Source organism: Gadus chalcogrammus, chromosome 2, assembly GCF_026213295.1.
Source record: "Gadus chalcogrammus isolate NIFS_2021 chromosome 2, NIFS_Gcha_1.0, whole genome shotgun sequence".
Classification (NCBI taxonomy): Eukaryota; Metazoa; Chordata; class Actinopteri; order Gadiformes; family Gadidae; genus Gadus; species Gadus chalcogrammus.
This window is the reverse complement of record NC_079413.1, coordinates 1,896,715-1,913,955: the sequence shown is the minus strand read 5'-3', so window position 1 is coordinate 1,913,955 and position 17,241 is coordinate 1,896,715. Positions and strand designations below refer to the sequence as shown.

General features: G+C 50.1%; 2 protein-coding genes and 1 non-coding gene across 3 annotated transcripts; 1 reads left to right on the top strand and 2 right to left on the bottom strand.

Moving 5' to 3' along the window:
- Nucleotides 1–442: 442 nt before the first annotated feature.
- Nucleotides 443–514, bottom strand: trnac-gca (transfer RNA cysteine (anticodon GCA)). The gene has a single exon. It is a non-coding gene; the product is annotated as a tRNA-Cys (tRNA).
- A 4,410-nt stretch (nucleotides 515–4,924) lies between these two features.
- On the bottom strand, nucleotides 4,925–8,899 carry dcaf7 (ddb1 and cul4 associated factor 7). The gene is made up of 7 exons (XM_056611752.1): nucleotides 8,359–8,899; nucleotides 7,960–8,118; nucleotides 7,724–7,835; nucleotides 7,498–7,616; nucleotides 7,006–7,215; nucleotides 6,419–6,536; nucleotides 4,925–6,255 (listed from the first exon to the last, which is right to left on the bottom strand). The coding sequence occupies exons 1-7, from the start codon at nucleotides 8,494–8,496 to the stop codon at nucleotides 6,083–6,085; spliced, it is 1,029 nt and encodes a 342-aa protein (XP_056467727.1). The 5' UTR covers nucleotides 8,497–8,899; the 3' UTR covers nucleotides 4,925–6,082.
- A 375-nt stretch (nucleotides 8,900–9,274) lies between these two features.
- ccdc47 (coiled-coil domain containing 47) lies at nucleotides 9,275–16,874 on the top strand. Its single transcript, XM_056611740.1, has 13 exons — nucleotides 9,275–9,385; nucleotides 10,600–10,901; nucleotides 11,244–11,345; nucleotides 11,565–11,739; nucleotides 12,428–12,549; nucleotides 12,703–12,768; nucleotides 12,950–13,051; nucleotides 13,214–13,324; nucleotides 13,447–13,532; nucleotides 13,752–13,810; nucleotides 13,906–14,015; nucleotides 14,446–14,613; nucleotides 15,593–16,874. Exons 2-13 carry the CDS (start codon nucleotides 10,608–10,610, stop codon nucleotides 15,671–15,673), a joined length of 1,476 nt encoding a protein of 491 aa, XP_056467715.1. The 5' UTR covers nucleotides 9,275–9,385; nucleotides 10,600–10,607; the 3' UTR covers nucleotides 15,674–16,874.
- The last annotated feature ends 367 nt before the right edge of the window (nucleotides 16,875–17,241 follow it).

Here is a 17,241-nt window from a genome sequence, read left to right as displayed (position 1 = left end):
AACTAAGTAAAAGGAATATCTATTCATCCTTCTGTCTTTCTGTCTCTATCTCTTCTTTCTACATCGTAGCGCCTCAAAGCAGTTGCTTTGATTGTTATTTAATTAGTTTAAACATTTCGGCTCATATCTCGTTGTTGAATTGAATGATTGTGATTGGTCACTGCGGACCAGAGCGTCTGCTGAATAAACCTAAACGCATTCCAACCACACCGATGTCTCGTCCTGTCCCTCAGCCCCCCCCATGGAGGTGGGGGGGCTCTGCGGCTACTGGAACGAGCGCCGGGCCAGCCAGCTCTCGGACCGGGCCGTCTACCACCCTCCGCCTCGCCCCGTCCCGCGGCCCGGCCTCCTGGAGTCCCGGCTGGAGCTGCTGCAGAGCCAGCTCAACAGGTAGGCCCCCGCCAAGGACCCCCCCACCCCCCGGGAGGGATAATGAAAAATGAGGGGGCACCCGGACTTGAACCAGGGACCTCTTGATCTGCAGTCAAATGCTCTACCACTGAGCTATACCCCCTGATGACTGAACCAAAGCGCCGAGCGGACTGTATGTTTGCTCTCCCTGCGGGCGGACGCGATTAACCGCCTCCGTGTTGTCACTCGGCAACAGAGCCTCCCTCGCTGCTGTGTTTGCGTTTCCATTCTCCGGGAGATAACATCGGAGAGCAGCGAGTGTGTTTGGAGAGGGAGGGAGGGAGGGAGGGAGGGAGGGAGGGAGGGAGGGTGAGAGGGGGTGGGAGGGAGGAGGGAGGGAGGGAGGGAGGGAGAGCAGGGGTGGGAGGGAGGGAGGGAGGGAGGGAGGGAGAGGGGGAGGGAGGGAGGGAGGGAGGGAGGGAGGGAGGGAGGGAGGGAGGGAGGGAGGCAGGGTGAGAGGGAGGAAGGGAGAGGGGGAGGGAGGGAGGGAGGGAGGCAGGGTGAGAGGGTGAGAGGGAGGGAGGGAGGGAGGGAGGGAGGGAGGGAGGGAGGCAGGCAGGGTGAGAGATAGGGAGACCGAACGAGTGCGAGCGACAGTGAGAAAGAGAGAGAGGTTGACAAAGCGTAATAAGAGAGAGAGGCCCGATCCACAAAAGACGGCTCTAGGCTCGGTTCTGACTCTGGAGCATGGACGGTGGAGTATCACCTCCTCTTCACTCCTCTCTCCTCCTCCTCTTCACTCCTCTCTGCCCCTCCTCCTCTTCATCACCTCCTTTTCACTCCTCTTCATCACCTCCCCTTCACTCCTGTCTCCTCCTCCTCTTCACTCCTCTCTCCCCTCCTCCTCTTCATCACCTCCTCTTCACTCCTCTCTCCTCCTCTTCATCACCTCCTCTTCACTCCTCTCTCCTCCTCCTCCTCTTCACTCCTCTTCTTCACCTCCTCTTCACTCCTCTTCATCACTCCTCTTCACTCCTCTCTCCTTCCTCCCAGGCTGGAGGGCCGTATGACGGCGGACATCACCATCATCCTCCAGCTCCTCCAGAGGCAGATGGCCCCCATCCCCCCCGCCTACAGCACCGTGCCCCCCGGCCCGCACCCCGCGGCCCCCCCTCACCCCCCCCCGGCCCTGCTGGCCCCCGGCCCCGCCCCCCTCCGCACCGCGCTGTCCATCCCCCCGGTGCTGGTGGGCGGCGCCAGCACGCCACTACAGGTAGGGCACGCACACACACACACACACACACACACACACACACACACACACACACACACACACACACACACACACACACACACACACACACACACACACACACACACACACACACACGCACACACATACACACACACACACACACACACACACACACACACACACACACACACACACACGCACACACACACACACACACACACACACACACACACACACACACACACACATAAACACACATAAACACAAATAAACACAAATAAACACAAATAAACATGCACACATAAACATACACACATAAACATGAAATGGGATTGGGCCTAAGGCCCAATCTCCTTTCTAGCCCTTACACCTTCCCCTTACCCCTTACCCTTACCCCTTCAAAACAAGGGGGAGGGGTAAGGGGAAGGGGTAAGGGGTAGAAATGGGATTGGGCCTAAAGGTCCTCATTGTCCTCATATACCAGATACTGCCCTCATCATTCACATCCGCATATTTAGGAAACTTTGATTATGTCAACGGAGTGAGTGGCGACCCGGCCATTGTGTCCGTGTGACCTCCCCTTCCCTCTCTGCGCCCCTCTCCCCCCCCAGAGCCCGGACCCCCAGCCGCAGTCGGAGGAGACCCTGTCCAGCGGCGTCCACCTCACGCCGGGCTCCGACGACACCATGTCCCTGTCCCCGGACGGAGACCCCCGGCCACGCCCCTCCGTCCTGGGCCTCCGCTTCTCCCTGGCCCCCCCGGGACGCCTGTCCGGCGGGCCCCGCTTCCCCTCGCTCCCGGAGCTCCTGGAGACCCCCACGGAGGGCCAGGAGGAGGTGCAGAGGCACCTCTCGGACCCCAGCCTCCCCGCCAGTTAGTCCCCCCCCCCCTCCTGGGGTCCTCGTTTGGGACAGAGCAGGACGAAGGAGTGCGTCGCACCGTGCCGGGTACTGGGTCCTCGGTACCGGGTACTGGGTGTCGGGTACTCTGTACTGTGGTGTTTCCGTGCTGGTGAACATTGCCCCCCCCCACCCCCAACCTGAACCCCCCCCTCCGTGATTCACTGGAAGGACCTCCACAGGACCTCCACAGGACCTCCACAGAAGAAGAAGCTTGATGGGAGAGACCACTGGTGGGTCAAAGGTCGGACCGGAACCCTGACCCAGGACACTCCCCCCCCCCCCCCTCCCCCCCCCCCCAACACACCCGAACCCCAGCCTGCTGAGCCACCCCCCCCCCCCCCCCCCTGCGGTTGACGAATAAACCTGAGGGGACATCAGACACGTATACAGCACATATATTTACCTGTCTCTCAGTCGGTATACCCGTTATTAATAGATGGTGTACGGACTGATGTATAATTGTTAAATACGAGGGCAGCGCTCGGCCGTCCGTCCTTTCACTGTTTGAATCTGGACGCCTTCCTGTTCAGGGATCAAAACGGAGTAGATACCGTTTCCTGTTTGGTTCAATGTTAAAAAAAGAGTGTCCAAAGTTTGCTTTGAGCGCCACACAGCCTGTAGGACGTCGTACTATTCATGTTTCGTGGGCAGGAGCTCAGCAGGTAGAGCAGGTCGGATGCTAACTTGAAGGTTGCTTCCGGTTACCATCCCGGCTCCTCCTAGTCGGGTGTCGAGGACGCCTCACCCTGACTGCTCCTGACGAGCTGGCTGTCGCCCTGCGTGGTCGACTCCGCCGTCGGTGTGTGAATGAATGGTTGTAAGTCGCTTTGGATAAAAGCGTCTGAAAAATCCCCTAAATGTAAATGTAATGTTGTGAACCAACGTCTGCAACACTGTGAGGAGGAAGGATGGAGGCACACTTTCTGGACGTGACTGATGAAGTGATTAACCAAGTCTAGTGTATATTGTATCTAACAAGCCCCTATTTTAGGTAAGAGTAGTCATCGAAGCCATTGCAAAGGATTCAGGATTCAGGACGGAACAATACGATACAACAGAGTATACACAGTATGTTACTGTATATCGACGCTGCTACACTTTAGAGAGCGACCACTACTTTTTAGAGACAATAACATGTATTTGATATTCGCGGTCTGCATTTTTACCAGGACATTGGAATCATCTTGAATCATGTTCTCGTACTTGATTTGTGATGCCAACCTTTCTGTGTCCCGTCAATGTTATTTAGATGTTACGCCATTTTGTTCAGAGTGCAACGGAATGAGCTGGGCTGAGAGCTATTCTGGGACAGCACTGTAGTCAACGGGACAGTGGTTGCTCCTTGTTTCCATGCAATGCGTCTCAACACTGTCCACCTACCCTCTGTAAGGCTGGTCATCACGCTCTTGAAATGAAAACGACGCCGGAATGCCGAAGTAGGGCGACAGGTGACGAAGATGAGGATGAGGATGATGAAGATGTAAATCCCATGCACTCAGTGTGACGTCTCGTCGTCTGCACCTGCTCCGATGACCGTGGGCGTTAACTCTGCAAAACAATCAGGAGAATGTAATAACCTTTTAAACTGTTTATAATCCTGTATGAGGTTTATCGAAGCACAATTTCCTTACTATTGTAATTTTATCCTTTTTTGTTTTTTAGATTAAAGATTATTTATTGCACACTTCCATCATAGCTGATGTTTTATTGGATCGATGCCGACTGCTGGCGCCGTAGAAGTGTCGAATAAAATGAAACATGCTAAAAGAGCTCCGTCTGTTAGCGTTCCAGGAGGGAACGGCGGTCCAATGAGAGGGCTGATTGGAGAGGAACCGGGCAGGTGGGCGGTGGAAGCACGCCCCCTAGTGAACCCCACCCCGACCGCAGAGGATCCGGTGTCAAACAGGTGGTCTGCCTAATGGCCAACTCAGCAGTGCTCTCCTTCGCTGTCTGTCTCGGCTGCTGCTGCCTAATTCTCTGACTTGCCTATCCAAACCTCAGCAGGGGAAGAAGACGCACAGGAACAAGCCACGTCAAGGCCCCGAAATAGTATAGGGGCAGGTTCACTTGCTTCAGAGACGTTCCTGTGAATGAATCAGATACTCCCCGACCACGTTGTCGTAGTATGAGTTAAAGTAATGGATCAGTGTGGGTTTGGTAAGCTGGAAGGTATGCTACGAACATTGGCTTCTGACCATGGCTTTGTATAGGCCTCAGATGAGCACAGCCCAGCTGTCCAATTTGAAGGAAAACTCATATGTGAATGTACACGACACAACTAGCACAAGTGCATCTTATGTTTGAGGGTCAAACAGAACAGCAATAAAAAAAACACCAGTCATTGAAGAAGTCTTTAGGAACACAAACTATCAAAGCTTCTGCTTATATTATGAATTCAGTATTACTTCTAAAAAAAATAGGACACAAGACATTCTTCCTAGGGCACAGAATACCATTTATTAGTAGAGCAAATTCAATAATACAAACTTTATGAAAAAGGCTACAACATGAACACTCAACAATATCTTAGGTAATATATTTATATGTATGTACATTTCCCCTTGCATTGGCATGCTACAAGGTCGTGACCTTAAAGTTCTAAGAAAACAGTAAAACAAGATTGGATAAAGACGTTTTACTATTCTCCCAGACCACGATGCAGATCTCATTGACTGGACAGCAGAAAATGCTGTTCTTCATAACTCATAAAAAAGAAAGCCAAAAAAAGAAAATCCAAAGTCTTAACGGTTTGAGACTGAACTACATTGTTCCAAAAGGGTTAGTGTGGATGGAGTATTTGACCTGTAAAAACTGCCCAAATACACTGTACAAATATGGAAACTATGGCAGAACAGCATTTACCTCGCTCGTCTGAGAACGATCGCAATACTGGACGACTTTGGATGCAAATATCCTGAAAGAAAAACATCCTGTGTAGTTTACAATTTTTCTGATCAACTGGTAATGAATGATAACCAATAAATCCCAAATGAAATTGTTCATACATATCTAGGAGATAATCTTCCGAGATTTGGCCAACCTTTTCCCAAGACATACACATCATGTTGTGGTGCAACTTCATAATAATCTCATGACGGGCTGAAGTGAGAGCTAACATCAAGGAGAAAGTATATCGTTTTTTCATTTATTTTCACTTTTATGTGAACTGCCAACTGCACAACAGAGTTCAAAGCGCTTGCGGCCTTCATCACAACTACTCCGAAAACACTGAACTCCATCGAGTGAGTCAAATAAATACGAGCAGGGGAGTGGGTTCGACAGAAGACAATGGAGGTGGGGGGGGGACGGACGGACGGACGGGGACTGAAGGCGTAAACATGGATAAAGAGGAGCTGGATGCGGTGGAGTGCGACTCCGAAGAAGAAGAAGAAGAAGAAGAAGAAGGAAAACATAAGCCATGAGAGTCCCTCGCTGCCGGCTCCTTCTCCCGCTGAGATCCGAGTGGACGAGGACCACGCGACCTCCCGTCTGAGAAGTAATGTCTGAGTCTCAAGCAGCGCTCCCCCCCACCCCCCCCCCCTCCCCCCCGGGGGCCCGGGACGTCCCGGGGGGGCTAGACCCGCAGGATCTCCAGGCAGTTGTTGTAGCAGATGGCGATCCAGTCGGGCTGGGTGGAGGCCCACTGCACGTTGTTGATCTCCCCCTCGGCGGTGTAGGCCAGGATGGGGTCCTCGATGGCCCGGGGCATCTGCTGAATGTCCCAGATCAGCGCCTGGTGGTCGTCGGCTGGAAGGAGGAAACAAAGACACCGAGTTGACCATCGCCCCAGACAGGCTAGGCTGCGATACGCCCTCTGGAAGGCCGGGAATTTAGCTCAGAACCAGGGGGCCAGGCCCGTCAGGACGGCGACCGTTTGGACGGGGCGGTTCCAGGGTGTGTGTGCGCTCACCGGCGGTGCAGATGTGACAGGACGAGTGGGGCGCCCAGGCGATGCCATTCACGCAGGCCCGGTGGTTGTTGAGCCGAGCCACGGGCGTGCATGGGACGCGCACGTCAAGGATCACCACCTGGCACGGAGACCGAGACACCCAGGGTTACAAGCAAGGCCGCCTTAATGCAAGGGCTTACCTGGGCTGAAGCCCCAGGGCCTAAGACGATCAGGGGCCTATCATGAGCTTTCGTAAAACAAATGTATATATATATATATTTTATTTTTAATACTGGCTCATGATAGGCCCCCCGATCGGCGTAGGCCCAAGACAATGGGATTTTTTGTTTTGGGCTCACAATGATCAGAGGCCTATCATGAGCCAAGAAAAAAAGAGGGCCACTAGTGGTAGCTGGGCCCAGTGGCCCCTTGACACAACAGCCACAGTCACAGTCGTCTCACCCCCCCCCCCGACAACGGCGAAATGTCAGAAAATAATTTACACATCTACAAAACCTCTCAGCCCCAGGGCCCAATGACCACAGAGACGCCGGTGCAAACGCACCGCCCCCGGCTCCGTGGCCACCGCCGTCGGCACGCCCACTCACCTCCATGCCGTCCATGGCCATGGTGGCCAGGTAGTTGGGGTCCTGCTTGTTCCAGCACAGGCGGAGCAGCGGGTGGTGCTGGGGGTCCTCGTAGATGATGGTGCTGTGCTCCAGGTGACGCAGGTCGAACATGCGCACAGAGCCGTCGGCGCCCACCGAGGCGAACATGTCGCGCCCGCCACCGGCGCGGCTGAAGGCGATGTCGTACACCTGCGGACGCACAGCCGGGTGTTAGCATACGGCACAGGGCGTCCTCAACCACCTGGCCACTGCACGTCAGTGTGGGGAGCCAATCGGCTGATAGAGGACTAAAGAACAGCACAGGTGAGGTGAAGAGGTAGTATGTAACCCTAACGGGTAATAATGAGAGCAAAGTGAGGAGAAATTGTCACATTATCCAACATGGGAGTTTTGGACACCATATGGTATCATCATGCAGCTCCACTCTAAAGTTAGAGAGAGTCTGTTGACTGAACACACACGCACACACACCTCTTTATCGTGAGCGATGAGCTGGGTCTTCACGTGGCCAGACACCAGGTTGACTCTACCCAGCACCTGTCCGGTCTCCAGGCCCCAGATGGTGCAGGTGGTGTCAATGCTAGAGGTGCCTGCAAATCAACACCACCGGGTTAGGAAAGACAGTGCCATTGTAGTAGAACTCCCTTAACCAATTTGGGTTGCGAGCAGTGCAGAGTTCAGTTCCGGGTTCACTCACCCAGGAGATTAGGATCAACCTCATTCCAGTCGAAGGAGGTGAGTGGGGCACAGAAATCTGAGTTCTTGTTGTTGTTCAGAAGGCACTCCAGACGTGTTTCAGTGTCGCTCACCTGAAATGGGAATGAACTTACTGTCAAAGTTTACATTTTTACCAAGTCTCCAACCATCCATCCAGCCAAAGCAAATTGTGAGTGCATTTACGATTGTATTTAGTTAATCATCTTAGGAGCCTACCCTCCAGATGCGTAGGTAGTCCCCGCTCGTGGCCAGCAGGTCCGGGTAGACCCCCTTGGTGTCCGGGATCCACATAATCTTAGTGGTGGGGTACGGGTGGTCGAAGGTGTTCCTGCAGATGAACTCCGAGCTCTCCTCTTCTAGACCCACCAGCTGAACCTGTATGAAGGGGGAGGGGGGTATAAACAATGCATCGATGGGACGATCAGTTTGGATATTATGCATTTATACACAAACAGCGAGTCACACTTTGTTTCATGATACGCGATCTGCAGGTGACAACACAGTGTGCAGCCCCGGTGACAACACGCAGGGCGCTCCGGCCCGCTGCAGCTCCAGAAGGCTAACAGTTAGCTAGCATCAGCGAAGGAGAAAAGATAAGACCCAACATGGACTCACCTTGTTGTTGTACTCCTCCACGAAGCTCCCGAGGGCCAGGCGAAAGCGTTTGTCCGGCCGGACGCTCCAGTTCATGGCGTACACCGTCCATGGCGCCTCGTATTTGTAGATTTCTTTCCGCTTTCCGTGCAGCGACATCCTCGGCTGGAGCGACAACGCTGTCGTCGAACCCGCTAGCGAGCAGCCACGCAAATTAAAACAACCGTTAGAGATTTAATTACAGTGGCTTCGGGTCGACCGTGTGTTAAGATTTCAACAAGCGTGTCCGAAACGGTCATTAAACCCGTGTATGCTTCGCCTTGAACGATGTTTTCTTCAGCGGTTTAGCTGACAAAGACCATCTTTGCTAGCAGTGACCGAGTGACGAGGCTGCGCATGCGCGGCCTGAAAGCCACTCAAACCCCGTTCAAAAACCTCCCCCGCTTGCAAACGTACATAACGCTCACGCTTTATTTAGAGATAAAACAACAAAATTAATATATTGCATTGAAATCAACCAACGTCCTTCGCGTCGCTTGGACAACAGTTTTCTAAATCTAACTATTGAAGTCCATCAAGTAGGGTGAAGGGGACAAAGAAGACCCCCTAGTGGTGGAGACTTATACTGCAGCCGCCCCCCCCACACACACACACACACACACACACACACACACACACACACACACACACACACACACACACACACACACACACACACACACACACACACACACACACACACACACACACACACACACACACACACACACACACGCAACGTTGCCAGATTGGGCCATATTTCCAGCCCAATCTGGCAACACTGGCTGCAGCCAATCTGACCCAATCTGGCAACACTGCACACAGGAGACCTTGGTCTCCCTAGTGGTAGAGAAGTGTAACGCAGCTGCCCCCCCTCTCACACACAGGAGACCTGGGCGCCGCACTGCCTTGTGGGTAGAACGCTGTCAAGTAGCTGAACGGAGCGGGTTGACGGTCAGGCCACAGCAGTCTGCCGATTCATTCCTCAGTCCTAAATACGTCTTGCCAGGTACTTTCGTTCTTCCTCCGGTGATTCCTGAATTTGGTGATGTTTAGCTGCTCGTCACATTCGCAGTAGCCTTAGCATGGTAACGCTAGCGCCACGGGAGTGGACGAAGCTGTTAGCTTCCCACAACATTAACGCCGTGTCGCTAGCTGTTAGCATGCTAACGCCAGATTTGCTAGTCGTAGTAAGTGAGTATTGGGGGGGATGGGGGCTGATGGTTGGCTTCGTAGGATCTACGATGCGAGGAGTTTCACGAAGCCCATGCTCCTACGAATGAATGGTTTTCATCCACGAAACATTTTGATAAGTTGTTAATTTAAACGATTTGCGAATAGCGACAAAACCAGTGAGGTGACCCATGGTCTCACAGGTTATTGTAGTAAGTCGTCGAGTAAAGTTAAAGAACAACTCTCTGACCGGAAACGAGATCATGTAGTAGTAGTAAGAGCCACTAATCCCTTATTAGTATACGTGTTCCTCATACTGGGATCTGCGACCGAGCCACGGGGATTCTTTCTTTATTCTGTTAGAGTTTAGACCCCTCCCGCTGTGAGTTAGCAGCTCGACGGCGGACCTGATGAGCAGCTTTCGTGTGGTCATGTAGAATTGATGGTGGATGCAATGCAAAACACCATGAGCACTCGTCCACATCGGTAAGGTGGTGTTGCCCCCTGCGGCTATGAAGGCTTACCTAATCCTTTCCCTAGGGTGCATATTTCACTTGGCAAGTTGGCATGGATGGAGGATTCACTGGAGGATCCTGTGTGTGTGTGCGTGTACATGCGCTTTGAACTGCTTCTGTTGGATAGTGTATCGACACTTCAATTTATTCGAAAAATGTATAGATTCTGAAGACCCGATCGCCATAATTGGTGGAAACTTGGCCGCAAGCGACGTTCGATTTTTGCCATTCGGTCCATGGACTGCCTTATTCATGATCAAAACTCTTATCTGATGGTATTTAATGGCGTTAAATTCACCAATATTGCATCCCTACGGAAGGCTTGGGTTACCCTAATTGTATCCGCATGTAACTGTTGAATCAGAAAACAACCTTTAACCGACTTGCTCATTCGAGTTAGTTTTTTTTCAAGCCATTGCCTTTTCGCAGCCAACCTGATTCCTTTACTCTCTCGCTTCCTCTATTTGACATTCTCTGTCCCTCCTACTCCCTTATTTACTGTGTTCCCTGTCTCTGTCACCCCGTCTTGGTGTAGTTGCTACCATGAGGGCTTTCCACCTCCTCCTGGTGCCTGTCCTGCTGCTGCTACTCGCCCTCCCGTACTCCAGGGGGCGCTACAACGACGACTTTGACGACGGCGAGGACATCGCCGACTTTGACGACAACGACTTTGCCGAGTTCGAGGACATGAACGAGGATGGCGCCGCCGAGACGGAGACGGCCCCGCCCCCACGGGCATCTCCATCTTCATCACTGCCCGAGGAAGAGGAGGACGAAGACGAGGCCACTGTGGAGCTGGAGGAAGAGCAGGACGGCTTTGAGGAGTCGGACAACAATGTAAGTCCCCGTGGTCCTCGACATCACAATGGACGTCAGTCTGACTTTGGCTGGGGAGCAACTGATTGACACAGATGGGCGTGGCTTTGTGTTGAAATGAACTCAAGATAATCAGATTAAATAACTGACATTCTTGCTCTCTTCGCTCTGGCGGAATCCAGTTGAAAGTAACAGAAAAACATTTTCTCTTCTGAGAAAGGCCTATCTGTTCATCTTCCATCACGGTTCTTTGGTGTGTTCCATTTCATACGGGTTATGAATGCTCTCCAATGGCGAGGCTACAGGTTCATGGGGACTTCTGTTTACGCTCATTGAGATTATCATCCTATTTCTTTTTCTCAGGATCAAGATATGTACAGCAAGTACGATCAGGAGGAGTTTGAGGGCATCGGGGACATGGACAAACCGGGCCATTCCATGAAGGACCCGCTTATAATCCACAAGGTAAGACCTAAGTGATTCCTTTTATACGCTGCAGTCGCACGTTGTCATCTTTTCCCTGGGTGACCCATATTGAAAGCCTTATGGCTTTGAGTTATTTATTTCTCCTTGAACGTGAATCTTCTCCCTTAACTGCACCTCTTTGACAGTTTGACAGTTGCCATGGTTATGAAGTATGCTTGTGCTTTGTCTCCCCCTCCCCCACCACCCACACACCTTTAGGTTCCCGCCCACTTGCAGAACAGCTGGGAGAGCTACTACATGGAGATCCTCATGGTGACCGGGCTACTGGCCTACATCATGAACTACATCATCGGCAAGAACAAGAACAGCCGGCTGGCCCAGACCTGGTTCAACTCTCACCGGGAGCTTCTGGAGAGCAACTTCTCCCTAGTGGGTCAGTACCATGTAGTAGTTTATGTTGGGCCTGCTTATGTCGCTGCAAATCATGACCAATAACACCACCCCTCTGGTGCCTTAGTGGGTTGGTACCTTCTCATTAGTTTATGTTGTAGTAGTTTATGTTGCTGCAAATCATGACTGATAACACCACCCCTCTGGTGCCTTAGTGGGTTGGTACCTTCTCATTAGTTTATGTTGTAGTAGTTTATGTTGCTGCAAATCATGACTGATAACACCACCCCTCTGGTGCCTTAGTGGGTCGGTACCGTCTTAGTAGTTTATGTTGATGTTGTTAATGTTGCTACAAATCGTTACCAATAAAACCACACCTCATTGCGACATCCTGTTTATTTTGCAATAATTGTTGCAACATAAACAGTATGCAATATGGAAGGGAGGAGTAACCTTTCAGGCGGGGTTGGGTTGGGTTGGTGGGGGGGGCAATATTAACTTTTTATAATTGTGTCGGAGTGGGTAAATCTACTGGACGAGAAATTGGTTTAAAAATGTAAGCTTCCGCTATAGACGTGTTCACTCAGGACGCTGCTTCAGTTGTTTCTGCCTCTAACGTGTGTGTGTGTGTGTGTGTGTGTGTGTGTGTGTGTGTGTGTGTGTGTGTGTGTGTGTGTGTGTGTGTGTGTGTGTGTGTGTGTGTGTGTGTGTGTGTGTGTGTGTGTATTCAGGTGATGATGGGACCAGTAAAGACGCGGTCAGCACTGGGAAGCTGAACCAGGAGAACGAACACATCTACAACCTGTGGTGCTCCGGCCGTGTGTGCTGCGAGGGCATGCTCATCCAGCTCAAGGTGTGTGTGTGTGTGCACATCTGACTGAGTGTTTGTGTGTGTACACACCCGTGTGTGTGTTGGAATGCGTGTGTGCGGTACCTTTTGTCATGTTATACACAAGATATTATTCGGCTAGGTTTTTTATGTGATGTGTCCTCTCCCTTGCTCCAGTTCCTGAAGAGGCAGGACCTTCTGAACGTGTTGGCCAGGATGATGAGGCCAGCCTGTGATCAAGTGGTAGGTGACCCGGCCTAGGGACAGTCCCCGTCCCTCCCCCCTGACCCGAGACTCGCAGCACAGCTAATATTCATACTAACGTCCATGCCTGCACTCCCCTCGAAACGTCCCAAAAATCCGAAGCTGCTTGTTGATGTTTAGTAACCATCACGTTACCATGGCTCTGTGTTTCTGTCCGTAGCAAATTAAAGTCACGCTGAACGATGACGACATGGACACGTTTGTGTTCGCCGTGGGCACCAAGAAGGCCATGGCGAAGATGCAGAAGGACATGCAGGACTTGGTAACCCTCTTCTAAACGACTTGTCATTTTGTTCACATGGATCTTGCGTTACGCCATCTGTACTCTATGTATTGCTCTGCGGTGTTGGCATTGTGATCCTGCCCGTGATAGCAACATTTTTGATCCATGACTCACTCCCTGTGCTTCCTTACCTCTCTGCAGAGTGAGTTCTGCAGCGATAAGCCCAAATCTGGAGCCAAGTATGGCCTCCCAGAATCCCTTGCCATTCTCACCGAGATGGGCGAGGTCACAGATGGAGTGATGGACAGCAAGGTCAGCCATCTTCTGCTTTTACTTTCCCATGTTTACGTGTCGACAGAACATTTATGTGTCATCCGTATGTGGAGATACTGATCTACTTTGACTGACTCTTTTTTTTTTCATTTGTTTTTCAGATGGTACATTTTATTACCAGCCATGCTGACAAGATTGAATCCATCCATTTGTCGGACCAATTTTCTGGTCCAAAAGTTATGCAAGAGTACGTACTTGTTCTGTTGATTTTTGTCGGTTTTTAAAGAGTTGTGTGAACTGTCCCTGGCCCATCATTGATATGAATGATATTGGTTTTCATGATACGGTAGAAATCATATACCTGATAATGCCATGCATATTATGGTAGAAATTATATTGTTTTTCATGATATGGTATGGATTATATACATGGTTTTGGTGTTCATGGTATTCTTCTTGCGTTGCAGGGAGGGACAGCCATTAAAGCTGCCAGAAACCAAGAAGACTCTTCAGTTTACATTCAATGGTGAGGGAACTCTCGCTGACCTTTTTCTGTCACACATGCCTGGTTTTTGTTAATATTAGTCCATATCTAACATCTCTTTCTTTGTATGGGTGTAGTGCCTGGCATGGGCAACACCTCCCCCAAAGACATGGACAGCCTGCTCCCTCTGATGAACATGGTGATCTACAGCATCGACAAGGTCAAGAAGCTCCGCCTCAACCGAGAGGTGAGTGGTAGGAGGCGGGGCCTCTGTTTGTAACTCCGCCCATCACAGAGAGCTCAGCGTTTTTTTTTTTTTTTCTACACCCTGTTTGTTACAATCGAGGTGCAGAAGTCTGTGCTGGTTACGACTGAAATGCCCTGCTGAGACGTGATATGGTCTCCTTTTTGTACGGGTGAAGCAAGTGATGCTCTATACTGATGAGAGTTGACAGGATGTTGTGAAATGCTGTTCGTACAAAACAAACTTTCTTTATTCTTGATCAAGAGTATTTCCTTAATATGTTTGGTACCTTTCGCTTTTTAGTTAAAGCCTAAATGTTTGAGAATCCGTGCATGTTTATTTGACCTATTATTAGATAGTTTTAGGTTTAGGCTGCTTTTCATCACCCCCCCCGTCCGTCCGTCCGTCCTGACGTCTGCGTCTGTGCGTGCAGGGCAAGCAGAAGGCTGACCGGAACCGTGCGCGCGTGGAGGAGAACTTCCTGAAGCAGACCCACGCCCAGCGGCAGGAGGCCGCCCAGACCCGCCGGGAGGAGAAGAAGAGGGCAGAGAAGGAGAGGATCATGAGCGAGGAGGACCCCGAGAGACAGCGCCGCCTTGAGGTGATTCCCCCCCCCCCCCGCTGTTACCAGGAGCCTGAGAATGTGCGACTGAACGACTGAATTTGTAGATGGCTCCATGAATGTGTATCTGCATGAATGTGTATCTGCATGAATGTGTATCTGCATGAATGTGTAGCTGAATGAATGTGTAGCTGAATGAATGAGTAACTGAATGAATGTGTAGATGGCTTCATGTATGGTTGCATGAATGTTTAGCTGCATGAATGTGTACATGGCTTCATGTATGGCTGCATGAATGTGTAGTTGGCTGAATGTTAAGCTGCATGAATGAGGAACTGAATGAATTTGTAGATCGTTCCATGAATGTGTATCTGCATGAATGTGTGGCTGCATGAATGTGTGGCTGGCTTCATGTGTAGATGGCTTCATGTATGGTTGCATGAATGTGTACATGGCTTCATGTAAGGCTGCATGAATGTGTAATTGGCTTAATGTATGGCTGCCTGGATGTGTAGTTGGCTGAATGTATAGCTGCATGAATGAGTAACTGAATGAATGTGTAGATGGCTTAATGTGTAACTGCCTGCATGAATGTGTAGCTGCCTGAATATGGAGCTACATGAATGCGGCTACACATTAATGTGTAGCTGCATAAAAGCGATGCTGCATGAATGTGTACGTGAATGCGTGGTGCATGAATATGGGGCTACATGAATGTGTAGCTGGCGTAATGTACAGCTGCCTGAATGAATAGCTACATATTTGTTTTGATGCATGAATGAGTTGACAAATATATAGCATTAATTTGTCAAGTGCGTTGGTGTGATAAACAAGGTCACGGGAGCTGTAATGAGTTTGATATTTTTAGTCCACCCAATCAGCCGGGTCTGTTTCTCGTTGAATAAAAGTGTTATTCCCGGGGATTCAACCTGAGACAATTACCTCTTGACGGGGGGGCTTCTTGTTTCACCGGTAATTAAACCAATTAACCGTTCCGCCGTTTGTGTTCGTGTCACAGGAAGCCGCGCAGCGCCGCGAGCAGAAGAAGATCGAGAAGAAGCAGATGAAGATGAAGCAGATCAAAGTGAAAGCCATGTGAGACAAGGACCACTACTGGGATGAGAGGGAGGAGGAGAAGCTGGGGGGGGGGGGGGGTTACAAACACACCCAATGCGCCCCATGCCGTCCCTCTGCCTGCGCTCACTGCTGTACACACGGTCTCCAACCACGCAACACCCCCCCCCCCCAAAACACTCCAGACATTCCCAGCACAAGGGTGTGTCGGCTAGGCTTTGTCTCCATGGAAACATGCTTCCTTGTGAGTGTGTCGGGCTGTGGGGGAACGGTGTTTTTGTGTCGAGGCTGACGGAGTATCACATCCGTTGCGGCAGAATCACGGCAACTTTCATACCCCCTCCTCCTCCTCCTCCTCCTCTTCCTCTTCCCTCTGGAACAATCTTTCTCCGAAGTCCGCCAGCGACGTAGCTCAGTGAGCCTTTTAAATTTGTACTTCCAACCGACACTATGCGACGGCCATCTTTTAAATGTAATAAAGAACACTGGTTGGCATTTGAATCGATGAGAATTTGGGAATTATCAAAACGATTATTCTTTTTTTATTTATTAATATTTTTGTCATTGGTTTTTTCATGGGCTGTGTCTGTCTCTGATGGAATGTGCGAACAAATCGAATAAAATGCATTGACGCTCATTAACTGTTTCATTTTGAGTTTGACCTTTTCCAAGATTAGTCCAGACATTAACTCTCATTCCGATGTTAACCTAATTGGTATTAAGTTTGTGTAGATCATTACTGATTTCGACGTGTGCTAATTTTAGCAGGCTATCTTTAGACATGGCTGCTGATGAGGTTGAGTAGTCTACTAAATTTAACCTGGAGCCGACAGTGTGTCACTAGGCTAGATGTTTTTTTTAGGGTATATCAGCTGTAGAAGGGTCTTAAAAGTTAACTAACTTGTAATTTGAATCCCAAAAACAAGAGATTGAGGTTTGAATTAACGAATTTATGAAGCATAATGAAAAATATTGTTAAATCAGGAAATGTTATATCAAAGTAGTGGTATTATGTCTAAATGAGTGTAATGGCGCTGTGATGCATGGAAAGTGATTCAACAAAATGTACATTAATTACTGACAGCTAAATGGCGCCCCCTTGTGGCATATTTCACCATTGTTTCCGTTTACATTCGTTTCGCGCGCTTGTGTGATTGAAGGTATCTGTACTAATACATGTGTACAAAAAGTATATTATAAATAAAAATGTGTTTAATATAACAACGACTCGTACTGCTGTTGCTTTATTGTATGTTCAGCCCACTCAGACATTGACAATAGCGATCCATATCCCTATATCAACGTTTACTAGTCTATGAACCATAGACATGGGTGTCTAAGAACCTCTATGGTTCCCCAGGGATGAGACATGGAGCCTAACCCTGACCCTTGACCTGAACTTAGTGGGAGGCGGTCGGGTCGGTGTCATGAAGGTCCCCTTCGCCTTTCTACGAATTGCAGAGCACAACCTCAACTCAAGAGGGCGCTGTGTTAATCCTCCGTTTAAACTATTTGCGGCTTTATGAGGCAGATTCGATTATCTTCTAAAGAAAAGTATATTAAGCTATTGCGCGTATTAACGTCAACGTAATA

Coding starts and splice junctions, on each gene's coding strand:
- dcaf7 (XM_056611752.1), bottom strand. CDS start 8,496: ATGTCGCTGCACGGAAAGCGGAAAGAAATCTACAAATACGAGGCGCCA. Junction 7,617..7,723: donor GGTTGATCCTAATCTCCTGG/GTGAGTGAACCC, acceptor GTTGATTTGCAG/GCACCTCTAGCATTGACACC. Junction 6,256..6,418: donor CTGTCACATCTGCACCGCCG/GTGAGCGCACAC, acceptor TCCTCCTTCCAG/CCGACGACCACCAGGCGCTG.
- ccdc47 (XM_056611740.1), top strand. CDS start 10,608: ATGAGGGCTTTCCACCTCCTCCTGGTGCCTGTCCTGCTGCTGCTACTC. Junction 13,811..13,905: donor TCTTCAGTTTACATTCAATG/GTGAGGGAACTC, acceptor GTATGGGTGTAG/TGCCTGGCATGGGCAACACC. Junction 14,614..15,592: donor AGAGACAGCGCCGCCTTGAG/GTGATTCCCCCC, acceptor TTCGTGTCACAG/GAAGCCGCGCAGCGCCGCGA.